Below are 24,901 nucleotides of genomic sequence, written 5' to 3' on the forward strand. Positions count from 1 at the left end.
ATACGTCCGCTCTCAGCCAAACTCACGTCACACCTCGTGACATGGACGCTTTCTTGATTGTGACAAATGTTCTTATCATTCAACTTTCCTTGTCTATAAGAGTCTTGGGTAAGTAACTTTTCTTTTATGATCGAAAAATCAAAATATTCGCATTCAATTTTAATGGATGTAAACGATTTTATGAAGAACCTGACATGTTAAGTAGCTATAGCGGTCTCGATCGTAGTATATTGTAAGGTATAGATATACAAACGATAGAGACATAGTGTCAACTATAACTTGTCTATTTTGTAAAGGAATGTAGTCCCTGGTTATATTATGTATTTAATCAAAATAAAAATTCCCCTGAAACATGTCGAAAGCATATCATCCACGTATACATGTATATATATATATACAATAAGTTTACTACAAATCACAGCCATAATACTGAGTTAATAGTACAAACACATAAACTCTGGTTGACAAAAGTGAATGAATAGATATTGATATCACAGAAATAAGACATTGTTGCGATAGAATAAGCGTTTAACATGGAAACGCAAGACCTATTTCAATCATAAGGACTGTATGGACATAACTCAAATAAAAAGAGGTAGCCTTCAAAGAGAGACCCTTAAAAGTGCGAGCTCCTCTCTGACAATCATTGCGTCATCGTCATCTGTATCGTGAATGCTGAATCAATGCATGTCTACTCGGTGGAACAAATCACTATTTCTTACGATGTAACATAATTATACTTACATGGTAAAAAAAACAGTCACGAACCATTCCATACGTACATTGCGTGACTTTATTTACATATGTTTTACCCTGAACATAGTAAAAGAGTTAAAATAACTTATCTAATAATAAACTATTGATGTTCACCAACTACTGGCACTTAAATTATATATCCGTTGTAAAGAAATTACAAAGTCATCACTACCAACGGGAGCGTAAGAAATAACGCCCAATTAAAAAAGGAGAAAAAACATCTGTTTTATACGCCCATGAATGCCAACTGAAAGCAGTTCATTTATGCTAACCATGTTTACAGCTTAGTGGATGATAAGGTCTAAGTAATGAACGTTATATAATGTACGTAAACACATAAGAGAAAGTGCTGAGTATTAGACGTGGAGAACAATCCTTTAAGTTACTCTTTATTTACTCATATTTACTAAACGAAAACTATTTCATACACCGTTATTCTACACCCTAGTCCAAAAATAGACGTGCTATATATTGAGAATAAATTATATAAATGCTCATTTAGTTGCCGGATTAGATAAAGACAAAACATAAGTTTAAATGCACATATTTAGTGTGCATTGTATGATAGGACGATGTTTGACGCGATGGAATTTCACCGCTCGCGACGCTTTAATGAGGTGCCTGTGAGCGTTGACGACATGTTTACAGTCTACAATGGGATGAATGCCAGCTAGCTTGTTGATATTTGCCTACCTCATTATGTCTTTAGAGAAGATGGTACCAAGTCTTTAAATTGCATACGCATATATTCCTTGAGTCGTATCCAAGAGAGAATTTCAAACAGAATAAACGGAATCATGGGTCAAACATTCAAACAAATTCTTCGAAAGACGTATAAATTCCTAGAATAAACCAAATTACTTACGCGTTTATCTTACCCAAACGAATGAAAATCTCTTAACAAGTTTTGTAACAGAATGATTATGGTTAGTAATTGTTTGGATAATGTAATTTGCTGGAATGCATGACTCTCTCTTCCAAGGGGAGTAGATGGTTATATTATTTTGTAAAAAAGTGCACTTGTAAAGGCTTTGTAAACAGAGGTGTATCTGTTTGAGATATGTAAGTGTCTTCATATAGGAATAATACGTATACCATTAAGACCTATATGTTATATCCGTCGCTATTTATAGACAAACAATTGAGAACGTAAGTGCTTTACCTTTTCTTTATCATTAATGTCTGTATTCAAAGATTCTAACACAACTGCAATATTTATATTTAAATAAAGATTTTGCTGTGTTTGTTGAAAGTATTTTTGAAATTTCACGATGTTAAGTTTATATAAATAGGTGTTATTTTATCGCAGTTATAAATGAAAAACGAATTATGTTTAGATACTTTTGAGCTGTTTTTTTTTCAAAGAAAGCCTTTCCATTATGAAAGTTTTCAGAAACATACTTCGGGTTGCTTTTACTTCAACATTTATGTCTGTAAATAGAGTTATAAAAACACATAGAATAACATACGTTTGGTTTCAACACAATTAAAAGCTATTTGCCATTAAGAGCTGTTATCATGCCAGGGTCGACTAGGAAAATTTACAAGCTGGTGGAGGAGGCAAGGACGTGGTCGGAGGCCAGGGACTTCTGCAAGGCACAAGATGGGGACCTCGGTGTAGTCACCGACTTCTACTCAAGTCCGGGGCGATACCTTGCGCACGCTCTTGAGTCCACCCCTGACCTCAAGGCCTGGGTTGCAGGAAAAGGACATGATGATGGATGGGATTGGTACGATAAGCAACGAAAGCAAGGTAAATTTTTCTTTTTTTTTTTTTTTGAGAGAGAGAGAGAGAGAGAGAGAGAGAGACTCTGTACACCAAAAGTGACGCACTTGCTTCCGTATCGCGTGCATTCAGAGAAAATTTTGTGAGTTAGAGATTCAAAGTACAAGTATTACTGATAATTGTATTTCATTATAGTCCATATTCATTGGTAATTTGGATACATCTATGTCATTGTCAGATCCACGTTCTGTCCGACAAATGCATTGCAATCGGAATGTTATCAAAACCAAATTAAATCATTAATGTAACCCAATGATGTCGGAAGTCAAATAGGTTGTTTAAAACGTATCTAAACTATAGCTTAATAGTATTAAACAGGAATCAAACATACAACGAGGATATACAATATAAATCAGCAGAAAATGTCAGGTAATTCTTTTGTTATCAGATTCAGCAAAACAAGAGTTCCAGATAGTTACATGTGATACAGAATAGCTCTGTATCGCACTTTCTGAGAGATGGTATAAATGTTGATAGACCTTTCCTGAATTTCAGCTGGATCGGTCACTCCAATGTCACAGCTTATCGCATACAGAGGCTGCGTTAAGCCCGAATTCATTATGGGTGGAGTGCGAATGAAGAATAATAATGCTATGGATTGCTTTAAAAAATGTGAATGGAAAGGTGCTATTGCCCTTAAGGTAAGTATAAACTTACAAACAACACAACATGTAAGATTGGTGTCAAAGGTCATAGCAAATCATATACAAGCTATTCAGAAAGTTGTGAATATCCTTTTTTGATATATCTCGACCTGACTTAGGAGTGAAATGATACTCGGTTGCATTTAACATGTGTTATACCTTCCTTAGAGTTGGTATTGTATTTGTGAATGGCGTCTGCGAAATATCACGGTGACCGAAACTGACTACTGTGACATCACGTGTCCTGGACGAGAGGGCGAAAGGTGCGGGGGCATCCATGGCGTCTCCCTGTACCAAATGAGTAAGTTTTGTTGGAATATTTGTGTTTTATCTGTTTCTAGAATAAATACATTTTGTTGTAACATCCGTGGTGTGTTTCATATGAATGTTCATGAAGTGAAATTTTTGTGAGGATAACCTTTTGTGGAGATAAAATATCCCAACACCATGTTAATACCTCCAACCAGGTGGATGAGGGTTGTGGATGCATGTGCAAACTATGAAATATTTCTGCACAATCTAGTGGATATATATAAAACAATGATTTTAGATTTAGTAAATTTGTTAGACTGTCTATAGGTGCTTGTGGGTGTCAAAATTGAGCTAGTTTAAGAACTGTATGAGCCATATGAGATGCATTGGGTTTGTAAGGAGAGCTGCGAGGTATGTTTTTCTACACCTGCTGGTACTCAAGTTGAATTCACAGTTCTAGTCTTGGAATGGACTATAAAGTAAATATTGCGAGAATTTGTGGAGTAGTGCAGTTACAAGAAAAAAGACTGAAATCTTGTAGAGTTTGCACTCACGTTATCACTGGTACAGTAGGGTATTTTTATATTCTGTGTTTCTATGACAGATTAAAGCAATTTAAACGTTGTAACTACATTTCCTATCAGAATTGATCTTAAATGTTGTTTGTGGAATCGCAGATTCACGTGCCGTGCTGTGGGGGCAGGACGAACCCTTAGCAGCCAGGGGCTGTGTTTACGTGAACAGACCTTATGAGGACGAACCTTGGAGCTGGCACGCCTCGCACTGTCACATGATCAGGCGTTTTCTTTGTAAATACGGTAAGGAGGCCAATTATGTAAAAAAAAAAAAAAAAAAAAATCTATTGTGTTCGTTTATTTCATCAATGTTGAATATTTCTCATATACATATATATGTGAATAATTTGAATTTTAAACATGGTAGGTTGCCCTCTATTATCGCAATCTAGTGCCGAGGTAAATTCTCTACATAAGGAAGCAACTCCTTCTAGCCATGAAGTTGGCCCTATCAATTTAAATGTCCCAATGCTGCAGTTTTTATGATGCTTATGTGAATGATTCAATGGCGTATAGGACAGGTTGAACTTAAATTTAATGTTGCCCTCTCATTTTTTTGCGGATCAATCAAAGTATTGGAACCGAAATTAGCTAAACGAGTTAAGAATTTATACATCCTCTGCATTACACGTATTATTGAATGTTGATGTTAATCTATGTCCTTTGACCCAGTTAACATACATTACGTCTAGATGTGCCATACTCCATAGCCTGTGCTCCAATCTCCTATTCCTCTAGTCTTCAGTCAGTATCAAACGAACTCCATTGCTATACCCTCTCTGTATACGTTGCCCTTCATCCATTGCTTTTATAGCCTTCATGTTTCATATTTAACTGTAAAACTTCATTCCACTAATCGTCATGTCCAGATTATTATAAACATAAGAGTTTAGCAGTATTCGTATTTTAACGCCTTTAGAACTGAACGTATTATACTACAATACAATTCCGCCTACTGCAGTTTCTGCATGCTGATTATGTATCAAATTTTGAGGACTCATCATTGCGCTTATTAACCCTAACAAGATGAAAATGCGCTAAAATTTGATTACGCTAAATTAAGTTCGTTTACAATAACGACATTCCATTCCACGGTTCCTCAGGTTCGATTAACCATACACCATTACTCTACTCCTCATGTCTAGATTCACCGTACTCTAGTCCTTTTGTCTAGATTAATTCTTCTCTATTTCGTACTCCATTCCCGTAATCCTCACGCCCATATTAAGTGTACTCAATTCCTCTTTCCCTATCACCAGATTAAGCGTACTCCATAGGTCAATTTCTCATGTCCAGATTAAGAGTACTCCATAGGTCTGTTTTTCCTGTCCAGATTAAGCGTACTCCATACGACTATTTCTCATGTCCATATTAAGCGTACTCCATTTCGCCTTTCCTCAAGTCCACTTTGACAATACACTTTGCCTTTATGTCTGGTAACCAGATAATGCGTACTCTTTTATTCCTTATATCTCATTGTCCAGATTGACAATGCTCCAGAATCCTCTTTCCCTAATGTCCAGATTGGCTGTGCTCCAATCCTCTATTTCTAATGTCCAGATTGACTTTGCTCCAATCCTCTATTCCTAATGTCCAGATTGGCTGTGCTCCAATCCTCTATTCCTAACATCCAGATTGACTTTGCTCCAATCCTCTTCCCCTAATGTCCAGATTGGATGTGCTCTAATCCTCTATTTCTAATGTCCAGATTGACTTTGCTCCAATCCTCTATTCCTAATGTCCAGATTGGCTGTGCTCCAATCCTCTATTCCTAACATCCAGATTGACTGTGCTCCAATCCTCTATTCCTAACATCCAGATTGACTGTGCTCCAATCCTCTATTCCTAACATCCAGTTTGACTGTGCTCCAATCATCTATTCCTAGTGTCCAGATTGGTTATGTTCCAATCCTCTATTCTTAATGCCTAGATTGGCAATGCCCCATCCTCTATTCCTAATGTCCAGATGGACTGTACTCCAATCCTCTATTCCTAATGTCCAGATGGACTGTACTCCAATCCTCTATTCCAAATGTCCAGATTGGCTGTGTTCCAATCCTCTGTCCCTAATGTCCAGATGAACTGTGCCCCAATCCTCTATTCCTAATGCCTAGATTGACAATGCTCCAGTTCTCTATTCCTAATGTCCAGATTGACAATGCTCCAATCCTCTATTCCTAATGTCCAGATTGACTGTGTTCCAATCCTCTATTCCTAATGTCCAGATTGACTGTGCTCCAATCCTCTGTCGCTAATGTCCAGATGGACTGTACTCCAATCCTCTATTCCAAATGTCCAGATTGGCTGTGTTCCAATCCTCTGTCCCTAATGTCCAGATGAACTGTGCCCCAATCCTCTATTCCTAATGCCTAGATTGACAATGCTCCAGTTCTCTATTCCTAACATCCAGATTGACTGTTCTCCAGTCCTCTATTCCTAACGTCCAGATTGACTGCGTTCCAATCCTCTATTCCAAATGTCCAGATTGACTGTGCTCCAATCCTCTATTCCTAATGTCCAGATTGACTATGCTCCAATCCTCTGTCGCTAATGTCCAGATGGACTGTACTCCAATCCTCTATTCCTAATGTCCAGATTGACTGTGCCCCAATCCTTTGTTCCTAATGTCCAGATTGACTGTGCTCCAATCCTCTATTCCTAACATCCAGATTGACTGTGCTCCAATCCTCTATTCCTAATGTCCAGATTGACTGTGCTCCAATCCTCTGTCGCTAATGTCCAGATGGACTGTACTCCAATCCTCTATTCCTAATGTCCAGATGGACTGTACTCCAATCCTCTATTCCAAATGTCCAGATTGACTGTGCTCCAAATTCTCTAATGTCCAGATGGACTGTACTCCAATCCTCTATTCCTAATGTCCAGATTGACTGTGCTCCAATCCTCTATTCCTAAATCCAGATTGACTGTGCTCCAATCCTCTATTCCTAATGTCCAGATGGACTGTACTCCAATCCTGTGTTCCAATCCAGATGGACCTCCAATCCTCTATTCCTAATGTCCAGATTGACTGTACTCCAATCCTCTATTCCTAAAGTCCAGATGGACTGTACTCCAATCCTCTATTCCAAATGTCCAGATTGACTGCGTTCCAATCCTCTATTCCTAATGTCCAGATTGACTGTGCTCCAATCCTCTTTTCCTAATGTCCAGATGGACTGTACTCCAACCCTCTATTCCAAATGTCCAGATGGACTATGCTTCAATCCTCTATTCCTAATGTCCAGATTGACTGTGCTCCAATCCTCTATTCCTAATGTCCAGATTGACTGTGCTCCAATCCTCTATTCCTAATGTCCAGACTGTGCTCCAATCCTCTATTCCTAATGTCCTGTGTACTCCAATCCTCTATTCCTAATGTCCAGATTGACAATGCTCCAATCCTCTATTCCTAATGCCCAGATGGACTATGCTCCAATCCTCTATTCCTAATGTCCAGATTGACAATGCCCCAATCCTCTATTCCTAACATCCAGATTGACTGTGCTCCAATCCTCTATTCCTAATGTCCAGATGGACTGTACTCCAATCCTCTTTTCCTAATGTCCAGATGGACTGTACTCCAATCCTCTATTCCAAATGTCCAGATTGACTGCGTTCCAATCCTCTGTCGCTAATGTCCAGATGGACTGTACTCCAATCCTCTATTCCTAATGTCCAGATGGACTGTACTCCAATCCTCTATTCCAAATGTCCAGATTGACTGTGCTCCAATCCTCTATTCCTAATGTCCAGATTAGCTGTGTTCCAATAATGTCCAGATGGACTGTACTCCAATCCTCTATTCCTAATGTCCAGATTGACTGTGCTCCAATCCTCTATTCCTAATGTCCAGATTAGCTGTGTTCCAATCCCCCTGTCCCTAATGTCCAGATTGACTGTGCCCCAATCCTCTATTCCTAATGTCCAGATTGACAATGCTCCAATCCTCTATTCCTAATGTCCAGATTGACTGTGTTCCAATCCTCTATTCCTAATGTCCAGATTGACTGTGTTCCAATCCTCTGTCGCTAATGTCCAGATGGACTGCACTCCAATCCTCTATTCCTAATGTCCAGATGGACTGTACTCCAATCCTCTATTCCAAATGTCCAGATTGACTGCGTTCCAATCCTCTATTCCTAATGTCCAGATTGACTGTGCTCCAATCCTCTATTCCTAACATCCAGATTGACTGTGCTCCAATCCTCTATTCCTAATGTCCAGATTAGCTGTGTTCCAATCCCCCTGTCCCTAATGTCCAGATGAACTGTGCCCCAATCCTCTATTCCTAATGTCCAGATTGACAATGCTCCAATCCTCTATTCCTAATGTCCAGATCTATTCCTAATGTCCAGATGGACTGTACTCCAATCCTCTATTCCAAATGTCCAGATTGACTGTGCTCCAATCCTCTATTCCTAATGTCCAGATTGACTGTGCTCCAATCCTCTGTCGCTAATGTCCAGATGGACTGTACTCCAATCCTCTATTCCTAATGTCCAGATGGACTGTACTCCAATCCTCTATTCCAAATGTCCAGATTGACTGTGCTCCAATCCTCTATTCCTAATGTCCAGATTGACTGTGCTCCAATCCTCTGTCGCTAATGTCCAGATGGACTGCACTCCAATCCTCTATTCCTAATGTCCAGATGGACTGTACTCCAATCCTCTATTCCAAATGTCCAGATTGACTGCCTTCCAATCCTCTATTCCTAATGTCCAGATTGACTGTGCTCCAATTCTCTGTCGCTAATGTCCAGATGGACTGTACTCCAATCCTCTATTCCTAATGTCCAGATGGACTGTACTCCAATCCTCTATTCCAAATGTCCAGATTGACTGTGCTCCAATCCTCTATTCCTAACATCCAGATTGACTGTGCTCCAATCCTCTATTCCTAATGTCCAGATTGACTGTGCTCCAATCCTCTGTCGCTAATGTCCAGATGGACTGCACTCCAATCCTCTATTCCTAATGTCCAGATGGACTGTACTCCAATCCTCTATTCCAAATGTCCAGATTGACTGCGTTCCAATCCTCTATTCCTAATGTCCAGATTGACTGTGCTCCAATTCTCTGTCGCTAATGTCCAGATGGACTGTACTCCAATCCTCTATTCCTAATGTCCAGATGGACTGTACTCCAATCCTCTATTCCAAATGTCCAGATTGACTGTGCTCCAATCCTCTATTCCTAACATCCAGATTGACTTTGCTCCAATCCTCTATTCCTAACATCCAGATTGACAATGCCCCAATCCTCTATTCCTAATGTCCAGATTGACAGTGCTCCAATCCTCTATTCCTAATGCATAGATTCATCAAAATGGTGTTTTACATTCTCGATGGCCTTGCTTATAATTGTTCATATAAATATTTTTTCATTGTTGTACTCTGTCAGACGACCACCATATCTGCGGTGTCTACCCATCTTGTGTTCGGCCCTCCACCAAACCGGCGACGTGGGAGGACGCTGTAGATGAATGTCAGCTTAACAATGGAACCATTGCAACAGTTGACGTCACACACATGCATGAGAGTGATGAAATCATCACAGTTCCACCTGGTCAGTTCTGGATCGGTCTTAGTAAGCAAGAAAGCTGGAAATGGACAAATGGTAAATACAAAAATGTACTGTGGTTTTAATTCGATGAACATGTCTAAATGCTTTTCTTTCTTTCATCATCTTTTATTCCGATTTGTCTATTTCATATGTGGTGTAATATTCGGCGTCATTGCTAAAAATAAAAGTCTTATATGTCCCATCTTAACTTGATCAGATGTATGCACAATTTATGATTTCCTTGCCATACCTTAAGTTGGAGGCGATGAGGGGCTGTTTGTCTTCATGACAATTGTATTACGTCACATTAACAAGTGACGTCATGTCAATAATTCAATAACGTCACGTCAACAATGCTAAATACTGAGACAACAATAACATTATATACAATGAGGAAAAGCTTAAAAGTTAAGAAAAAAGTAAGCTTTCACCTTGTCGGTGAGATAGGGGGGATATCAACATCAGGAAGCAAATTTTCACCTTAGGCATATATCTCCCGCGGATTAAAAACCCTCCGTCTATTATCACGTAATAGAAGGAAATATTATATCAATCATAATGCTGAACCTATGGTTGATCAATACAATTATTAAACAATGTTTTATGAAGATGAGGTCCAGTGCTGACACTTTTGGTTAATTGATTGATACCAAGAATAATTCCTCGTTATGATATTGTGTCATCGGAACTATGAAAACTTTATTCCACATTGTATTCCAGGGGTACCTATTCCGGCTACATACTTCCATGCCGACCGGTATGATAAATGCACGAGCGACACGTGCGTCGTGTTACAAAAGAAAGGCGACCTCAAACTGGCCGGAGATTTGTGTGATAATAGGAGACCTTTCATATGTCAATTCTGTAGGTGTTCTCTACGATTACGTTGCCTTCTATATCATGACATATAACAGTTTATGTAAAAGTAGCACTTTAGTAGAAGGGATTAATATTATTAATGATTAAATGACGAATAACTTAAGGATGTGTTCTAGCGGATTTTCCCGTATTTTCTCTTTCCCAAAAAATATTGTCCTTGATATTTTTCTCTGGAAATATTTATCAGATTTGTGAAGTAACTCGGCAGGAATATAAAATATCAATCGTTGTACGTAAACTATACAGATATAATCCACGTACTGATTGCACCATTCATCAATATATTCGCCCAAACTGTAAGCATGTGGAGAGCAATGGTAGATCAATCGCTCTACACGCTGTACTCTAAATAAATTTTAGTGTCGGTAGGTAGCAATACCCTAGAATCAATTTAATCGCTCAAAAGAAATAAGTAAGCCACAGTTCGACGCAATAGATCACCCAGTTGATACCCCAATATGAACATAAGTATGAGGTAAATGTAGTTTATATGTTACATAGAAACACGCGGGTAAAATCAATATCCCTAATGTATTTCCGTATTGTTCCCTTCTCCTTAACGTGTCGTCATTGTCACTGTAAATTTCCATTTGAATGAAAAAAGAAATTTCAATGTGTTGAATTGCATCAACGCCACGCCCTACTAAAAAGGACAAATTATTGAAGACGTTTGGAAAACGATTTCGTTTGCATCGGTTCAAATGTTACGTATTAAAACAATAGCATTCAAATTGAGATGATTACTTTTGGTTTTTAATAACGATTTTCGGCATGATGCTGTTGTTTTTGTTTACGTTAATGTTTGATGATAAATGGACCCACATTCGTATATACATATCCACATTTCTTCGATAAATCACTTATCTTTATTGATTTCATAGATGTGGAGCACCATTCACCGGTCAAGAACCCACCCTTTGATCAGAAAGATGACCCCTCTGTAGGGGTTAAAGGTCGGAAAAACAATACCTCAACTGGGGACCCGGATGTTGAATCCAGAGAGGAGATGTACAAAACCGGTAAATATTGTGATCTGTAACAGACTTTCTGTGTGAACAAGATTATGATAAATTTTATAGAGTGCCTCGATACTATGAGTGATATTTTCATTGGCTACCGTAATTAATACAGTGTTTATGGTGGTTTCTGTTTGAAAAAGATTATCTCGTTGAAACGAGGGATAAGTTTTATCCGAAAAAAGTATACGGTAAACGTAAGTTAAAATTGCGCTGAATGCTGTTAACTGATTACTTGCTGATAGATAATACCATTGGTGATATTATCCGTTTTGTTTCAGTGATGTACCTGGCGATCGGAGTGGCCTCTGGGATGGCTTTCGTCTTCTCTATCTGTATCATAGCCTATGTGGCTAGACGGTAAATCTTTCCTTCTATATCAACATTATTAACATTTAAAACTAAACATGTTTTGTTTTGTTTTTGAGGCAAAAAAAAAAATCTGATTTTCATGTGTAATTTGATTTGTTTTTTGAGAAAATCGAACCATTTAGTAAACAAATTATTATTTCTAATAGTCTATCAGCAGTCTCTATAATCTGCAGTCTCGAAGATTGTACAAAAGACACAAAATGTATTGCACCATTGAATACAAATTTGGATAAGATAAAGTAGAGGCAAACAATGAAGTAAACTTCATCATACAGATGTTAAGTACTGGTTTTTGTCTAAGTATATAATAATTTTTGATATCTTGTAATACGCGGATGTCCCACAGGGTTAAGCTTGAATACGTACTGATATACTAGTTGTAAGACAGTACAGTTTAGTGTATAAAACTTGAAAGAAAGTTATGTTTTATAAATATGTTCGATATAGTTAGTCACATTTGGTCCGATTTGGTCACATTTTACATGTCACAGTTTACATGCAATTGCTTCGATATTCAAGGGCCTGATCCCATTACCACGATTTTCGTGCTGTAAGTCATCAACTGACTACCAAACTAGTAATACAAGAGTTCTAAAGATGCAGTGTGATGAACATTATGGGGAAGTTTTGTAGTCGCCATAGTGATCTCATTGAGAAATATTCTATTCCTTTGTATGAAATGAGACTTTGCCTGATGATTTCTTTCTTGTATACCTTGTTCTCATTTGAGAACGTGACATTACTTCCTTGAATTGACCAAGGTTTACATGGCGGTTGTCGTCGATGCAGCAGAAGACTCATTCAGATCACCGGGTTGTCCCTCTTGTCCTTTTTCTGGAGTTTCCTTTTAAACATTTCTTTTGTTCATACTTCGCCCTATTTTTATTGAATTTGAGTTTGGATTATGATTATGTTAACATGTTGGTATTTGCTTGATGTTTCTTGACGGAATTACTTTACACGTACATTTTTCATTTGCTTTTCGGCTTCAAACATCGTTGTCATTGAATCTGATGCATCTTTGTTTATCAATTTATATACTAACATACTTTGGAGATATCATTCAATGTGTCTTATTTGGCGCGATGTAGAACATATACAATTTTAATAAGTAATATAAAACACCAATATGCACGACTGTATTACATACATATGTAATCAATGCATAAGTAATTCTGTTACTTTCTTGATTATCAATTTACAGTTGCAGGCAGCGTTCCAAATGGAAAGCAAGGGGAGGATTCCGACATCGCAGAGTCAACAACAATGGAGGATTTGTAAACGAATCAATGCACGGGTCCTCATCAGCTCCGCACAAACAGGAAACGGATGTAATTCTTTACGACATTCCTTGTGATTCTCAAGCGTCGTCGGAGTCGCCTTTTCGGCGGACGCAGCGAGTCCTTCGCGAAGAATCGTTACGGGAAACACCATATACACACACTCGAAGAGGATCTGACGGGTACCGCAGTCTGTCCTGGAAACGAGTCCCTAGCGGCTCTAGAAAGGAAAAGGATACCAAGCCCAGGGAGCGACAATTCAGTCGCCCTGAGATTCGATCGGTGTACACGGGACCAGAGACGGAGAGGTCGTTCATGGATGCCAGTTACATGATCCATCAGGTACAGGCACAATGTCACAACGATCGTCAGGTTCCACGCAGCGAGTATGTAGATATTGAAACCACCGCCAGACAGCGCACTCGCAGATTCTCCGACTTGGAGAACGATGATGCTATTCACTTGGCAGACACGTATAGTCAACCAGTTCGAAATAGGAGACCAAGCGACAACGGAGCGTTATCATCAATGGACACCAGTGATTTGTATGCTTGTGTACATAAAGTCATGTCAAATCGAGACTGATTTTATTCATATTAAAACCACCGCCAGGCAAAGTACCCACAGATTCTCTGGAGGACGATGATGATATCGACTCGGTACACACGTATAGTCAACCAGTTCTAAACAGGAGGCCAAGCGACAACAGAGCTGTGGCATTAATGGACACCAATAATCTGTGTGCTTGTGTACATAAAGTCATGTCAAATCGAGACTGATCTCATTGAGAAAAGGGCGTTGTTGTTGGCTTGATATGCAACACAATACATAGCTTTAATGAAGTCAACCAGCTCAAAAGAGTATCTTCTATATATGCTTGACGTTATCTTTTTCCTAGATTTAAGGTACACTGCAAGTTATACTTCCGGTTTTAATATCTATGGTGAAAATTGAAGTCATGGATAGGTTACCTCGCGGTAGCTTTCAGATCTCCAGATTGAAAAAAGAGCACAAAGAGTATGTAATGATGAAAATGATTTTATTTATTTTAGCTGGTCTGTCTGTATGCTCCCCGATAATCATCGGCGGGATTGTATAGTCTCTGACTTGTCCGTCCATCCTAAGACGATTTGCGGTGTACCAAATTAACGACCCGCAACCCCTTAATCACAGAAATTAGGATAATGAAACTTGATGTATACGTTTATCATACAAATACCACAACTCCTTCATTACCGAGTTATTGCCCTTTGTTAAAAATATCTTTTCTGGAGCATAACTTTGTTTACTGTGTTGTGTACCAAATTCAGGGCCTTCAACTCCTCAATTACATATTATTTGCCCTTTTTAAAAAATATCTTGTCCCGAGCATAACTTGCATGCATTTCAGGTTCGATAATAAAACTTGGTGTGTACATTGCTTATACAAAGACAATGTGCAGTATACCAATGGGGCAGGAGAGATGGTGGCTGGAGTTATTGCCCTTTGTTCAAATTTGTGTCAAAGGAAGTCATGCTTTATAAAGTTGGAATTCTTTATATAGCAAATCATCTCTTGTTTTTATCTAAACATATATATATATATATCAATTTCCTATCCTCACTATGACTACATTCGGTATACTTTTATTACAGTAGAAATATTTTCATCGAATTCCATTTACTATTGTTTGCGCAAATATTTGATTATCGCCTTTCGTAATACTGTACACATCTGTCTTCTCGTTTTGTGAGTTGATTTCCGGTTATTACCGGTACATGTACATTTACAATTTATCAATTTGACTTGTGACTTTATTGGGTGTCGTTTCTACCGTTTACTTTTATGACTTTAACAGTACTTTAAAAGTTGTTCAGTCTTGTATCAGTTACGGTCAGACATGATCCAGAAACAAACATTCGGCGCTTGGAACGGTGCAGAATCAAATCATTTATCAACGTTTTTCGGGATTTAAGAATACAAATGGAAATCTTTCCGCAGTTATTCCAGTTTTCCTTCGTCTGTAATTTGTCCATGGCTCTCGCCCGCGATGGTGGAAATGACATACACTATACACAACGATGTGATCATAATATATTGACAGGGTGATAGGATACACTGTTATATACCTTTCGCCAAAAGTTCTAGCTCACTGACAACGAAGTCCAGGTCTGATTCTTGGAGAGCTGGATTCGAAATAGCCACACGGAAAAAGTTTGGCAAGTCAAGTAAAGGTTGATAAGCTAGCATCATCGAACCTTTCTCCATCATCGCAGCCTTCAGTCTAGGAGCAACCTTTAACATTTTAAAAATTTACTTTCATTAGTGCCGAACAAGGTCTGCCTAATTTGAAGCTATTGTATAAACGATATTATCTATACGTCATAGTAACTTATTGTCTGATTTTTAGACTTGTAGACTGATATATTAAATTTGCTTGCTATAATTATTTTTTTATTATTATTGCTTCATTTGTTATTTCATTTTACTTCATTTTCGCCATCTTTTATTCATTTCGCATTTCGCAGCCACACCTTGCTGTACTTACACCTATTCTGTCAAAACTGTATTAAAATAAACAAATATTTATGGTTTACATTTTGATTCGTATTTGTGACTTTACTAGGCGTCACTTTTAGTGTTTAGTTGTATGACTTTAAAATTAATTAATACCTTTCCTAGTTCAGTCTTGTATTTGTCAGGATCTTCAACACAGGCTACGCTATCAGGTATGAACCAGAAGCAAACATTTGGCGCCTGGAACTGTGCGAATATATACAAAATTAAATTATTCATCATCATATTTCGGAATTCAAGAAAACAAATGTTTTATATTTTTCACGTCTTTCTCATTCTGTAATTTGTCAATGTAATAGCGGAAATGATATTCAGTATAGACATTTTAGTGTTCCTTAGTTTGAACGCATTTTGATACGAATGCATAGTTCAAATACAAAGGCGATCGTGCATATAGCTTTTGCGTTCAGGAGAAAATAACATTGAAAAATATTTTAATGTTACCTCGTTATTGACAAGTTTGAAATTTGGTCTTTCATGAATTTTGTTCATCAAATACTTGGCAAGCCTGAAGTTTTTGTCAATTTGACTCTCGAAACCCTTGTCACCCTGAAAGATATAAACAAATATTTACTGAGAGATGGTTTGTTGTTATTTAGACTAAAAGGATGTATACATGGATAAAAAATGTGATAGAATAAATATATTAAAGAACAGCTACCAAATTCGAAATTATTTAAATCTAATGGATACCTTTGCTCTCCACATCAGCCACAGTTTAAATACGTCGTTATGACGTCCACATTGTATTGTTTTATCGCCAGTATCATACGTGACGTCATAATGTTTGTCGTTCTGGTATAAGTAGGAAGCGCCTAGTGCATTCACATCATGGAGAATACCCTTAAAACAAAGAGAGAGAGAGAAAAAAGCAAAGTAACGTCAAATTATATTTAATCAACATTGTTATTTTCGCTATATGCTGCAGAGATTTTTCTTAATATAAGTAGTATGTTCCTATACGCTGAGAACAATGCTAATTGCCGAAGGAACAATTTGGTCTTCACATATCTAGTGATCTTTAAGGTATTGAGAATGTTAAATATGAACAAGCAAAGACATGGGTTCAAGAACAAGATGTGTTCATTAATAGGAGTTATCGTTCATTCCTATTCCACTTCGAAAACAAGTCGATCTCGAAAAAGGAGCCTTGCACGAAAATAAGTCGAGTCTTTATGGTTTTCCACTTGAGATGTCATATTCCTTAGATTATCTTGGTGAGTTAAGTAGATCATAATATCGCATTATGTAACAATTTCGAAAGCAATTGAATAAATGCATTATGTGATAATCGACAAATTGGAAGAAGTGAAAACATATGTTAACTGATAACTTTGTCTCCGTCACAAGACTGTTAACTGCCAAAGATTTGTCCTCATCCTCCTACACAATGTTGGACAAACGTTACATAACGTTCATACCTTCTGACGGAGAAGGATCGCCGAACACTGTAGCGGTACTCCCATCATCTTGTGTGGATTCCATGTCATAGAGTTAGCACTGGTAAGGAGACAATTTGTGAAATACTCCTGTAAGTCGTTAGTGAATAATTTTCTATCCCGACTCATCAGATTTAAGCATGAAAGTAGATTATCAATATTGTTCATTAACATCATATCAATTAGGATTTTGTACAACAATCCTTATCTTCATCTTATCAATAATACAGTAATAGTAATAACAGTAAAACGTACTTGTATGGTTGCCTGTCCTATAAGACAGCACATTATAATTATAAAACGCTGAAATGATGGATTTGCCATACTGATGTATTAAGGATACAAACGAATATATCAACGTTGAAATCTACTACAATATGAAAAGGATAAGCAGCACACGTTCATACATAAACAGTTCAATGTACATTTATATAACATGGAGAACAAATGTGAGGACTATTCATTTTCTTCATAACACTCTCATTGTACTTATATCTGAAGGTGCTGGTCAAATAAAACATGTTCGAGGTTACTGCATTAAATCGCCTGTCTCACTGACAAATGAACTGATTCATATATCTTAGATTGCCAAGCAAAAAGTAAATAATACAGCAATGAGTCGTTACTGTTACATTTAGCTAGAAATATTTGCAAACAAATATCATTGTCTCTCATCAACACAGATCAGTACATCAAAATCACTGAGATAGCATGTTAAATACAATAAAAACCAACTTACCTAGATACGCCTGCTAACAAGTGTCTGTGTCTTTCAGACAGTAATACAGATCCTCCCCAAGCACCCTATGAATGTATGACAGACAAAGAGAAAGAAAAAAACCCATTAAAATTCGTGCATTTGATAGTTATATCTAACGTGATTCCATTTCAAACAAAACAAATTTGCATGCACTTATGTTCTTTGTATTGTTATTTCTCAGGAAACATTTCTGTAATATGTGGTTTGTATTCAGCGTGAAGTCACCAAATTAATTAAACAAACCAAAAGTGTATAATGCCTTACATCAACATGAAGCCATATATTGTATTTCTTGCAAATAGCGGATATGTCGTTGACTGGATCAAATGCACCAAACACTGTAGTACCGCACGTGACGTTAACCATGAGAGGCACTTCACCTCTTGTCAGACTTAGGTCAATTCGCCTTGTCAGGTCCTCGGGCAGCATGCGTCCACTGCAACCAAGATCAAGTATGATTTCAAAATGTAATAACTGAAACATCGTTAACCTTGTCCCTATATTCCTTCGATATGTGCTTTGCTGATTTATTCTGTTTATTACTGGTTGCTACTAAATGAAAGAAATAATTCAGTAATTATTTTGCCATGAAAGGTTCGTACATTGTATTCGTGAAGCATTTTCATGGGATCAAAGCTTTCTTTTTCTTTGATTCACTTAAATCTTACCACGCAATTGGATAATATATGACAGAAACCGTGTTGATCCTCACATATCTAATGTTCCTTAAGTTATTGATAATATTAAACAAGCAAAGACATGGACTCAAGACCAAGATGTGTTCATTAACAAAAACTATCGATAAGTCCTGTTCCATGGACATCCTAAAAGTGTGAAAATAGACCGATCACGAAAACAAGCCTATCATGAAAATAAGCCGGTAGTTTCTTTCATAAAATATTTGCAATTTGCACTCTATTAAAGAAAATAAGCCGAGTCGTTTTTCGAGTCTTAAGGTTTTTCCATTTGCGATGTCAGCGGTGCAGACATATCCTTCCGATTTATCCAGGTGAGTTTAGTAGGTCATAATATCACATTGTGTAATATATAAGTAAGCAGTTTAGTAAATGCATTTGCTTAGAAAATAGACGTATTGAACAATTTTTAGCTTTTGTGCCAGGGTTTACATATACAGTATATTAGAGCTTACCTGCTGTCACAATCAACATACACGACAGCATCCGTTCCCAGGCCAAGTAAACTGGCAGATTTCTTCATCGAGAAATGACTCTATACACGAAGACGAAAACAAAAGCATTTGGTGAACTTTTCCAAGGATCTGGGTAACTAATGACACTAAATTGCTTTGTTATATATTTCTTCTGATATATTAGTCCTTATGATAAATCATTCCTCGTACTAAAGATATAAATGTTTTTTTGTTTTTTTTTCGTAATGCCATACATTTGTATCAGTTGTATGGTAACAGCAGTGCTTGCATCAGTTGTATGGTAACAGCAGTGCCTTTTTAAAAACCGAATTCTGCACGAATATGATATATATCGCCTATACGTTGCTTTGCGAAACTTTCGTCGGAGGGTAAGCTCTTTCTCATTTTCTTCAAATGCTTGCGTTTAAAGGTTACGGGTTATACAATTCCCTAGTTAACACTTACATGAGAAGATGTAAACACGACCATCTGTGACTGACCAGCAAAACCTTTCCTTTTAATGTCGGGAAACTTTGAATGTCGAGCAGCCAACATACCGTAAAAGTTAGAAATCGCTCCACCTAGCAAGCACAAAAAGTAATTTCATATGCAGTACTATCAACAATAAGGTTCACAGCTAAATGAACAAAAGATGACATGTAATTTTCAACAGCAAGCAGGTGTTGGTTTTCCTTTCCTTTTCCGTAAATGTACAATCATAATTGAGAAGACAAGCATTATTCACAGGAAATGAAATAATGTAGATAATCTCCTTTTATGATACAACTTTATGGCATTGTGTGTTATCTGTGGGATCCGATGCAGTCATGCATGTCCCAATAAGCAAGACAAAGTTATATGCCGTACAGGTACATTTACATACTATTTAATTAAGAGTACTTTTCTAATGACAAATTCATCGATGTATTTAACACCAATAATCGTAGCATACCTGGTGCAAAGGTTCCGTCACCATCTTTCCAACCAACAAAGCTGAGCATTTTGCGTAGTAGGACTTCTTCCATAAGTGTGAATACCGGAGCAACTTCGTAAGTAAACCTGATATATAACAAAATGATACTATTACATTTTGTATGTATTATCGTCCTTAAAATGTCTCTGTATATCAAAATAAACAAATATTTCATGACAAATGTAACAGAAAAAAGAATAATAAAAATCACCTTGTCCCCGCTCGGGTACGAACTAGCGACCCTTCAGTTTAGCCGAACGCTCGACTAAAGGGAAGTTCCCCCTAGCTGAAGCTTCTACAAAATGATGCACTGATTAATACTCACATATTAGTATTGGCAACTGCAGTGAGCCACTCGCCTGCTATACCAATCATATCCATGCCTGTAGAGAGCTGGTTAAGAAATCTTGGGTGGCCTTCAGGAAAAGTTGATTAGACAACAAATTATTCATTACGTCAACGACACATTCTGAGTAGCTCCATATCTAATGTTAGATGTGTTTAATATAACTATTTTTTCTTGATATCATTTGAATTTGATACATGAACCTTCCATGTCAGTGCCGTTGCAATCTGTTTGTAACAACATTGTGCAGTTTCTAAAAGACGTAATTTAAGTCATATCGACCTCTAATAAATAAATCAACATAATAAATCAAGACCATAACAATAGGGTATTATCCTTTTACACTTTGGTTGATGTATAACATAAATTACTTTGGAAACATACAGGTCATTCAGAAAAAATGCTTGAAAAACTGCTTCTGTAATAAATAAATCAATTTGCATATTGGGTATATTACATCTAATTCATAACTTGTTTAAGAAAAAAGTAATATTTTCTTTTGTTCAGTTTCTTAAAATTATTTCTGTTGCGTTTTAAAAGAATATTCTTTTATAAATTTTATACTTAATGGTAACTAATGCAAGATCCCAGGCATGTTTCACGTATTTGTTTGACACAAACTTTAAATGTACATTATACATAATTTGTGCACTCAAATGTAAGCGCAATATCATATTTGGCAAAATGGCGAAATGATGAATTAGCACATGAGTAATAAATGCTCTTTGTAAACAAAAGTGACAATATCCCTAATCCTATATATTAGCACGATGCTTTCATCATGAAAAGCGCTGACATTTACGGTACGTTGCAATACTACAATATATCTAATATTATTATTGTTTTATTTAAAGGTCAATCTGTGTGTGTTGACATATTGTGCTTGGTTTATTTATTTGTCAAAAAAACTTAGAGTCAGTTAACCTTTAATGTGAATCGGGCAACGCGTTTTCAAGTTGCAGAGCAATCAAAGCACACGTCACCTGTATGAAATCAGCGGCTACCCAGAATTTTGACATTTGACCGTGTGGCTTCTTAGAAAGGACACCTCCGATCAGTCCAGTGTGTTTACATTGTATTTCTACCAAGAATGCGTGTGACATGCCATTATAAAATTATATTTCCAGTTTTTATCTTTCAAAACCAAATGTCACTTGTAGGCAAATGTAACTAAAACATGTGTTTCACAACAATATAGGTAATTTATCATATGCATCCGTTTATTCTGATTTTGATATATCACAAAATTAGACATGAAAGAAAAGTATGGCAAATCCTAAACTCGGGTAAAATATGCTGATAGCTGGTAATACGCAATGTCATCGGAAAGACGTTTATGGAATTGCCAGTTCTTCCAAGATGATAATCAATTAAACCGATATTCTGTCCCTACACGTAATCTACTTTTCTATCTATCCATCCATATTTTACCATGCATATATATGTATGAATATGACAGATAAAATATATTTCAATAATTGTAAATATTGAAATTTGAAAATATCTATAACCAAGGACTTCGATATAAGCCCGAGTTAATTTTGAAAGCGGTAAAATTACTCGAGATGAAATTAAAGGAGTCAGAAAATAGTTTTGAATATGAGTTTTAACCAAGACATCAAGCCCAACAAGTTATTTAAGCTGAACATAAACATTTTTGTATAACGAAAGAAAGTGGTTTTAAAATGTCTAAATATGACCGATTTTATTAGGTCTTTTTACAAAAACAACAAAAACAAAACAAAAACAAAAAATAATTGTGCATTGTAAAAAGATTTACCTTTTACATCGAAGAGAAATATCCAATCTTAGACTCTAATGACATCTAAAAGTAAGTTTGTAGCACCTTCGTATACTGATGGTACAGATAGTCATAAAACTATACCTGTTCGTATGCAGTATTTCAGTGTTTCTTTACAATCACTCAGAATCTGCTCCAGATCTCGCCCATTCTCGTCCAACTCGATACAATGTTCCATTATCTCGTGAAGTTGGTGAGGATGGTGAAAGTCTAGAACCTTGTGTCTGCGACTCTCCGATAAAGAAACGTGATGTAATGAAATATCCAACAACTCCATGAAGAAGCGCCTCTTCAGTTTTGTCTTACCGTCTACTGTTAGCATGTCTAAAAATGAAAATGAAAGGAAAATAATTATTCAAAGTGACTTGTGCGATTTATAATTAACAAGTGAACTTCAAAGTCACGTTTGTTTGTGAAGTATATGAGTTAGATTACTACAACTTGTCTGGTAGTAAGTTCAGTGGCTATTATTGAGATAAGGGTTCAAGACAGTTAATAACCTTATGATATAAAAGAAAAACAATTTAAGTTGTCAAAAAAGGTCGTGATAAGCTGAAATAAATTACAGGAGAGTTCAATAGACCTTCATTTTCTGTAAACTTTTTGTACTTACAAACCACAGGTCGATTATTGTCGAAAAAACCCGCAAGTTTATGGCATTATTCATGACCTCTCACCTCACTATTTGCAGTCAAATACAGAGTAATCTGTCGTACTAACCAGAAGCAAAGCATCCTTCAAATTCTGTCCAATCAGGTGTGTTTGGGGTAAAATTCTTAGAAGTTGATATTTTCCTATCTTCTGCTAGAGCTGCGTTTTCTTCACTGTGTTGATGTGGATTGCCGTCACCACTGAGCTGTTGTGTGTTTTCACCTTTCTGATGATGTTGTTTATCTCCTTTAAGCTCTTTTGGTAGTTCACAAGTCCGCTGGTGGTCAAGAGAAAGAATTCTCTCTAGACTATCGGAGCGACATCTATCGCGGATTTTCTGGAAGAGCTCGAAGGCCATGATTTGTTGGTAGATCTTGAGTGTATTCAGTATGTATAGCTAGGCAAACCTACCAGTTAAGATGGAGGAAAATGAAAACGGCATAAGACGGTCTCACAAGCCAAAATATAGAGAATGAGTTTACTAACCACTATTTAAGTCATTCTAGTTTGCTAAATTTACTCAGTTGTGACATATGGTCTCAAATTGTATATGTAAATATTTAAAAAAAGTGCCTGAAATGCCTAATACAATCGATACATGGTCTCGTTGGTAAATGTCTATAGATATCTAATTTATAACTTATTTTGAAAATATTTTTTAACACTTGTAACCAAATCTGTTGTTGAATATTAAGGTCAAATCTAAGATTATATATTTATATTTCAGATTATCTAAAACGAGAAAAAATATGAATATACATTTGGTATTCTATCCGCCTTTAATAGAAACAAAAAACGCGTAACACGTGTTGACAATGGAAAACTTTAACGAAAGGACGAATAATATATTTAATGCAACATGTGTTTTAAAAAGGTAGTGTCCGATTGTGTAATATAACCCTTTACCTGGAACAGGATTTAAGAACCTTAAAAATTTAGAAAATTAAATCCAATACATGTAAAATGAAGGTAAAATGTCAACAAAACACAGACACTCAATGTGAATTAGACCAGATGATTCGGAAGAGCAAGCGTCTTCTTCATTGATAATACATGCAATGTAAATCTTTGTTAATTCTAGTAACTAAAGTCACGATCTCAAATGAGAACAAGGTTTACAACAACGGAACCAGCAGGCAAACTAACGAGCATCAAGCATGTGCAGCATTATATCGCACAAAGTAGTATATTTCTCAATGAGCCACATAATTTTCATCAATCTGCATTTTTTGAAACACCGTATTTGCAATTTGTTCGTAATTTGACTTCTTGCACAAAACAACGTGGTATTGGGAACAGACAATTGAATATCAAATCAATTTGGACATGTAAACACCATAGATTGGGGATGCAGTGATGTTGCTATCCAGATGGACAATTGAAATTATTTCGCTTATCATACAATTTGGTAGAAAGCTGTCTATGTTGGCTTCGATGTAGTAAAATATCAGGATAAACATCAGATGTACATGTAGAAGAGTCTGATAGGTATACAGGAGGGAGGTGGTTAAAAAGGTATATGAAAGTTAAATAAATCGACTTTACAAGATCTATGTGATATGTTTCGGTAAACTCGGCCTCGTTTGAAATTCATATCAAATATATTTGTACTACCATTGACCTTTTTTGGAAAGTGGAAAAATCGAATGATCTTACGGAAGAAATGTTTTAGAAAAGGATGCTGATTGGTCAAAAGGTCGCTGGAGCTGTTTAAATTCTATATACTATAAATTCCACTTCTTCAGTAAAATGTATCAAAATACCATATGAAATAACGTCTTCAAACAATGAACAAGTTATTGGACGCCTTATCTGAAGGCATAATAACGTGAAGTGTGGATTTAACACGAGACTAGCGGCACGCTGACTCGTGCTTTGTTTTCATTTTAGATTTCAAGCTGCAAATTCCTTGAGAATGATGGCTCGAATAAAATTAACCCACTCAGAAAGTTCACATTTTACTATTTTATATATATATTATAGTATTTACGGTATGTATGTAAATGACACGATATATGATAACAAATGTAATATTGCACGAAATTAAAATGAATATCATAGGAAGGTTAACAAATTCAAACACGGAACGCTCGCCAG

The 24,901-nt window shown here is 36.6% G+C and overlaps 2 protein-coding genes across 2 annotated transcripts; one reads left to right on the top strand and one right to left on the bottom strand.

The window, feature by feature from the left end:
• Positions 1 to 24: 24 nt before the first annotated feature.
• LOC132546285 (uncharacterized) lies at positions 25 to 15,553 on the top strand. The gene is made up of 10 exons (XM_060209995.1): positions 25 to 108; positions 2,282 to 2,509; positions 3,038 to 3,183; positions 3,355 to 3,487; positions 4,116 to 4,256; positions 9,419 to 9,634; positions 10,301 to 10,444; positions 11,341 to 11,478; positions 11,757 to 11,835; positions 13,052 to 15,553. The coding sequence occupies exons 1-10, from the start codon at positions 42 to 44 to the stop codon at positions 13,710 to 13,712; spliced, it is 1,953 nt and encodes a 650-aa protein (XP_060065978.1). The 5' UTR covers positions 25 to 41; the 3' UTR covers positions 13,713 to 15,553.
• LOC132546272 (glutamate decarboxylase 1-like) lies at positions 15,133 to 23,162 on the bottom strand. The gene is made up of 13 exons (XM_060209984.1): positions 22,874 to 23,162; positions 22,238 to 22,477; positions 20,332 to 20,422; positions 19,986 to 20,092; positions 19,499 to 19,614; positions 19,034 to 19,113; positions 18,148 to 18,319; positions 17,863 to 17,927; positions 17,106 to 17,184; positions 16,378 to 16,527; positions 16,129 to 16,233; positions 15,781 to 15,870; positions 15,133 to 15,402 (listed from the first exon to the last, which is right to left on the bottom strand). Exons 1-13 carry the CDS (start codon positions 23,160 to 23,162, stop codon positions 15,229 to 15,231), a joined length of 1,758 nt encoding a protein of 585 aa, XP_060065967.1. The 3' UTR covers positions 15,133 to 15,228.
• Positions 23,163 to 24,901: the final 1,739 nt, after the last annotated feature.

The sequence above is a fragment of the Ylistrum balloti genome, unplaced genomic scaffold (assembly GCF_031769215.1).
Source record: "Ylistrum balloti isolate Yb309-2 unplaced genomic scaffold, AGI_CSIRO_Ybal_v1 Utg369882, whole genome shotgun sequence".
In the NCBI taxonomy this organism is placed as follows: Eukaryota; Metazoa; Mollusca; class Bivalvia; order Pectinida; family Pectinidae; genus Ylistrum; species Ylistrum balloti.

Excerpts from the sequence above, each read along its gene's own strand:
- LOC132546285 (XM_060209995.1), top strand. The coding sequence starts at position 42 with ATGGACGCTTTCTTGATTGTGACAAATGTTCTTATCATTCAACTTTCC. Across the intron at positions 2,510-3,037 it reads CGATAAGCAACGAAAGCAAG|CTGGATCGGTCACTCCAATG; the intron begins GTAAATTTTTCT and ends CCTGAATTTCAG. Across the intron at positions 11,479-11,756 it reads AGAGGAGATGTACAAAACCG|TGATGTACCTGGCGATCGGA; the intron begins GTAAATATTGTG and ends GTTTTGTTTCAG.
- LOC132546272 (XM_060209984.1), bottom strand. The coding sequence starts at position 23,162 with ATGGCCTTCGAGCTCTTCCAGAAAATCCGCGATAGATGTCGCTCCGAT. Across the intron at positions 22,478-22,873 it reads TGAAGGATGCTTTGCTTCTG|ACATGCTAACAGTAGACGGT; the intron begins GTTAGTACGACA and ends TTTCATTTTTAG. Across the intron at positions 19,114-19,498 it reads TCGTGTTTACATCTTCTCAT|AGTCATTTCTCGATGAAGAA; the intron begins GTAAGTGTTAAC and ends CTTCGTGTATAG.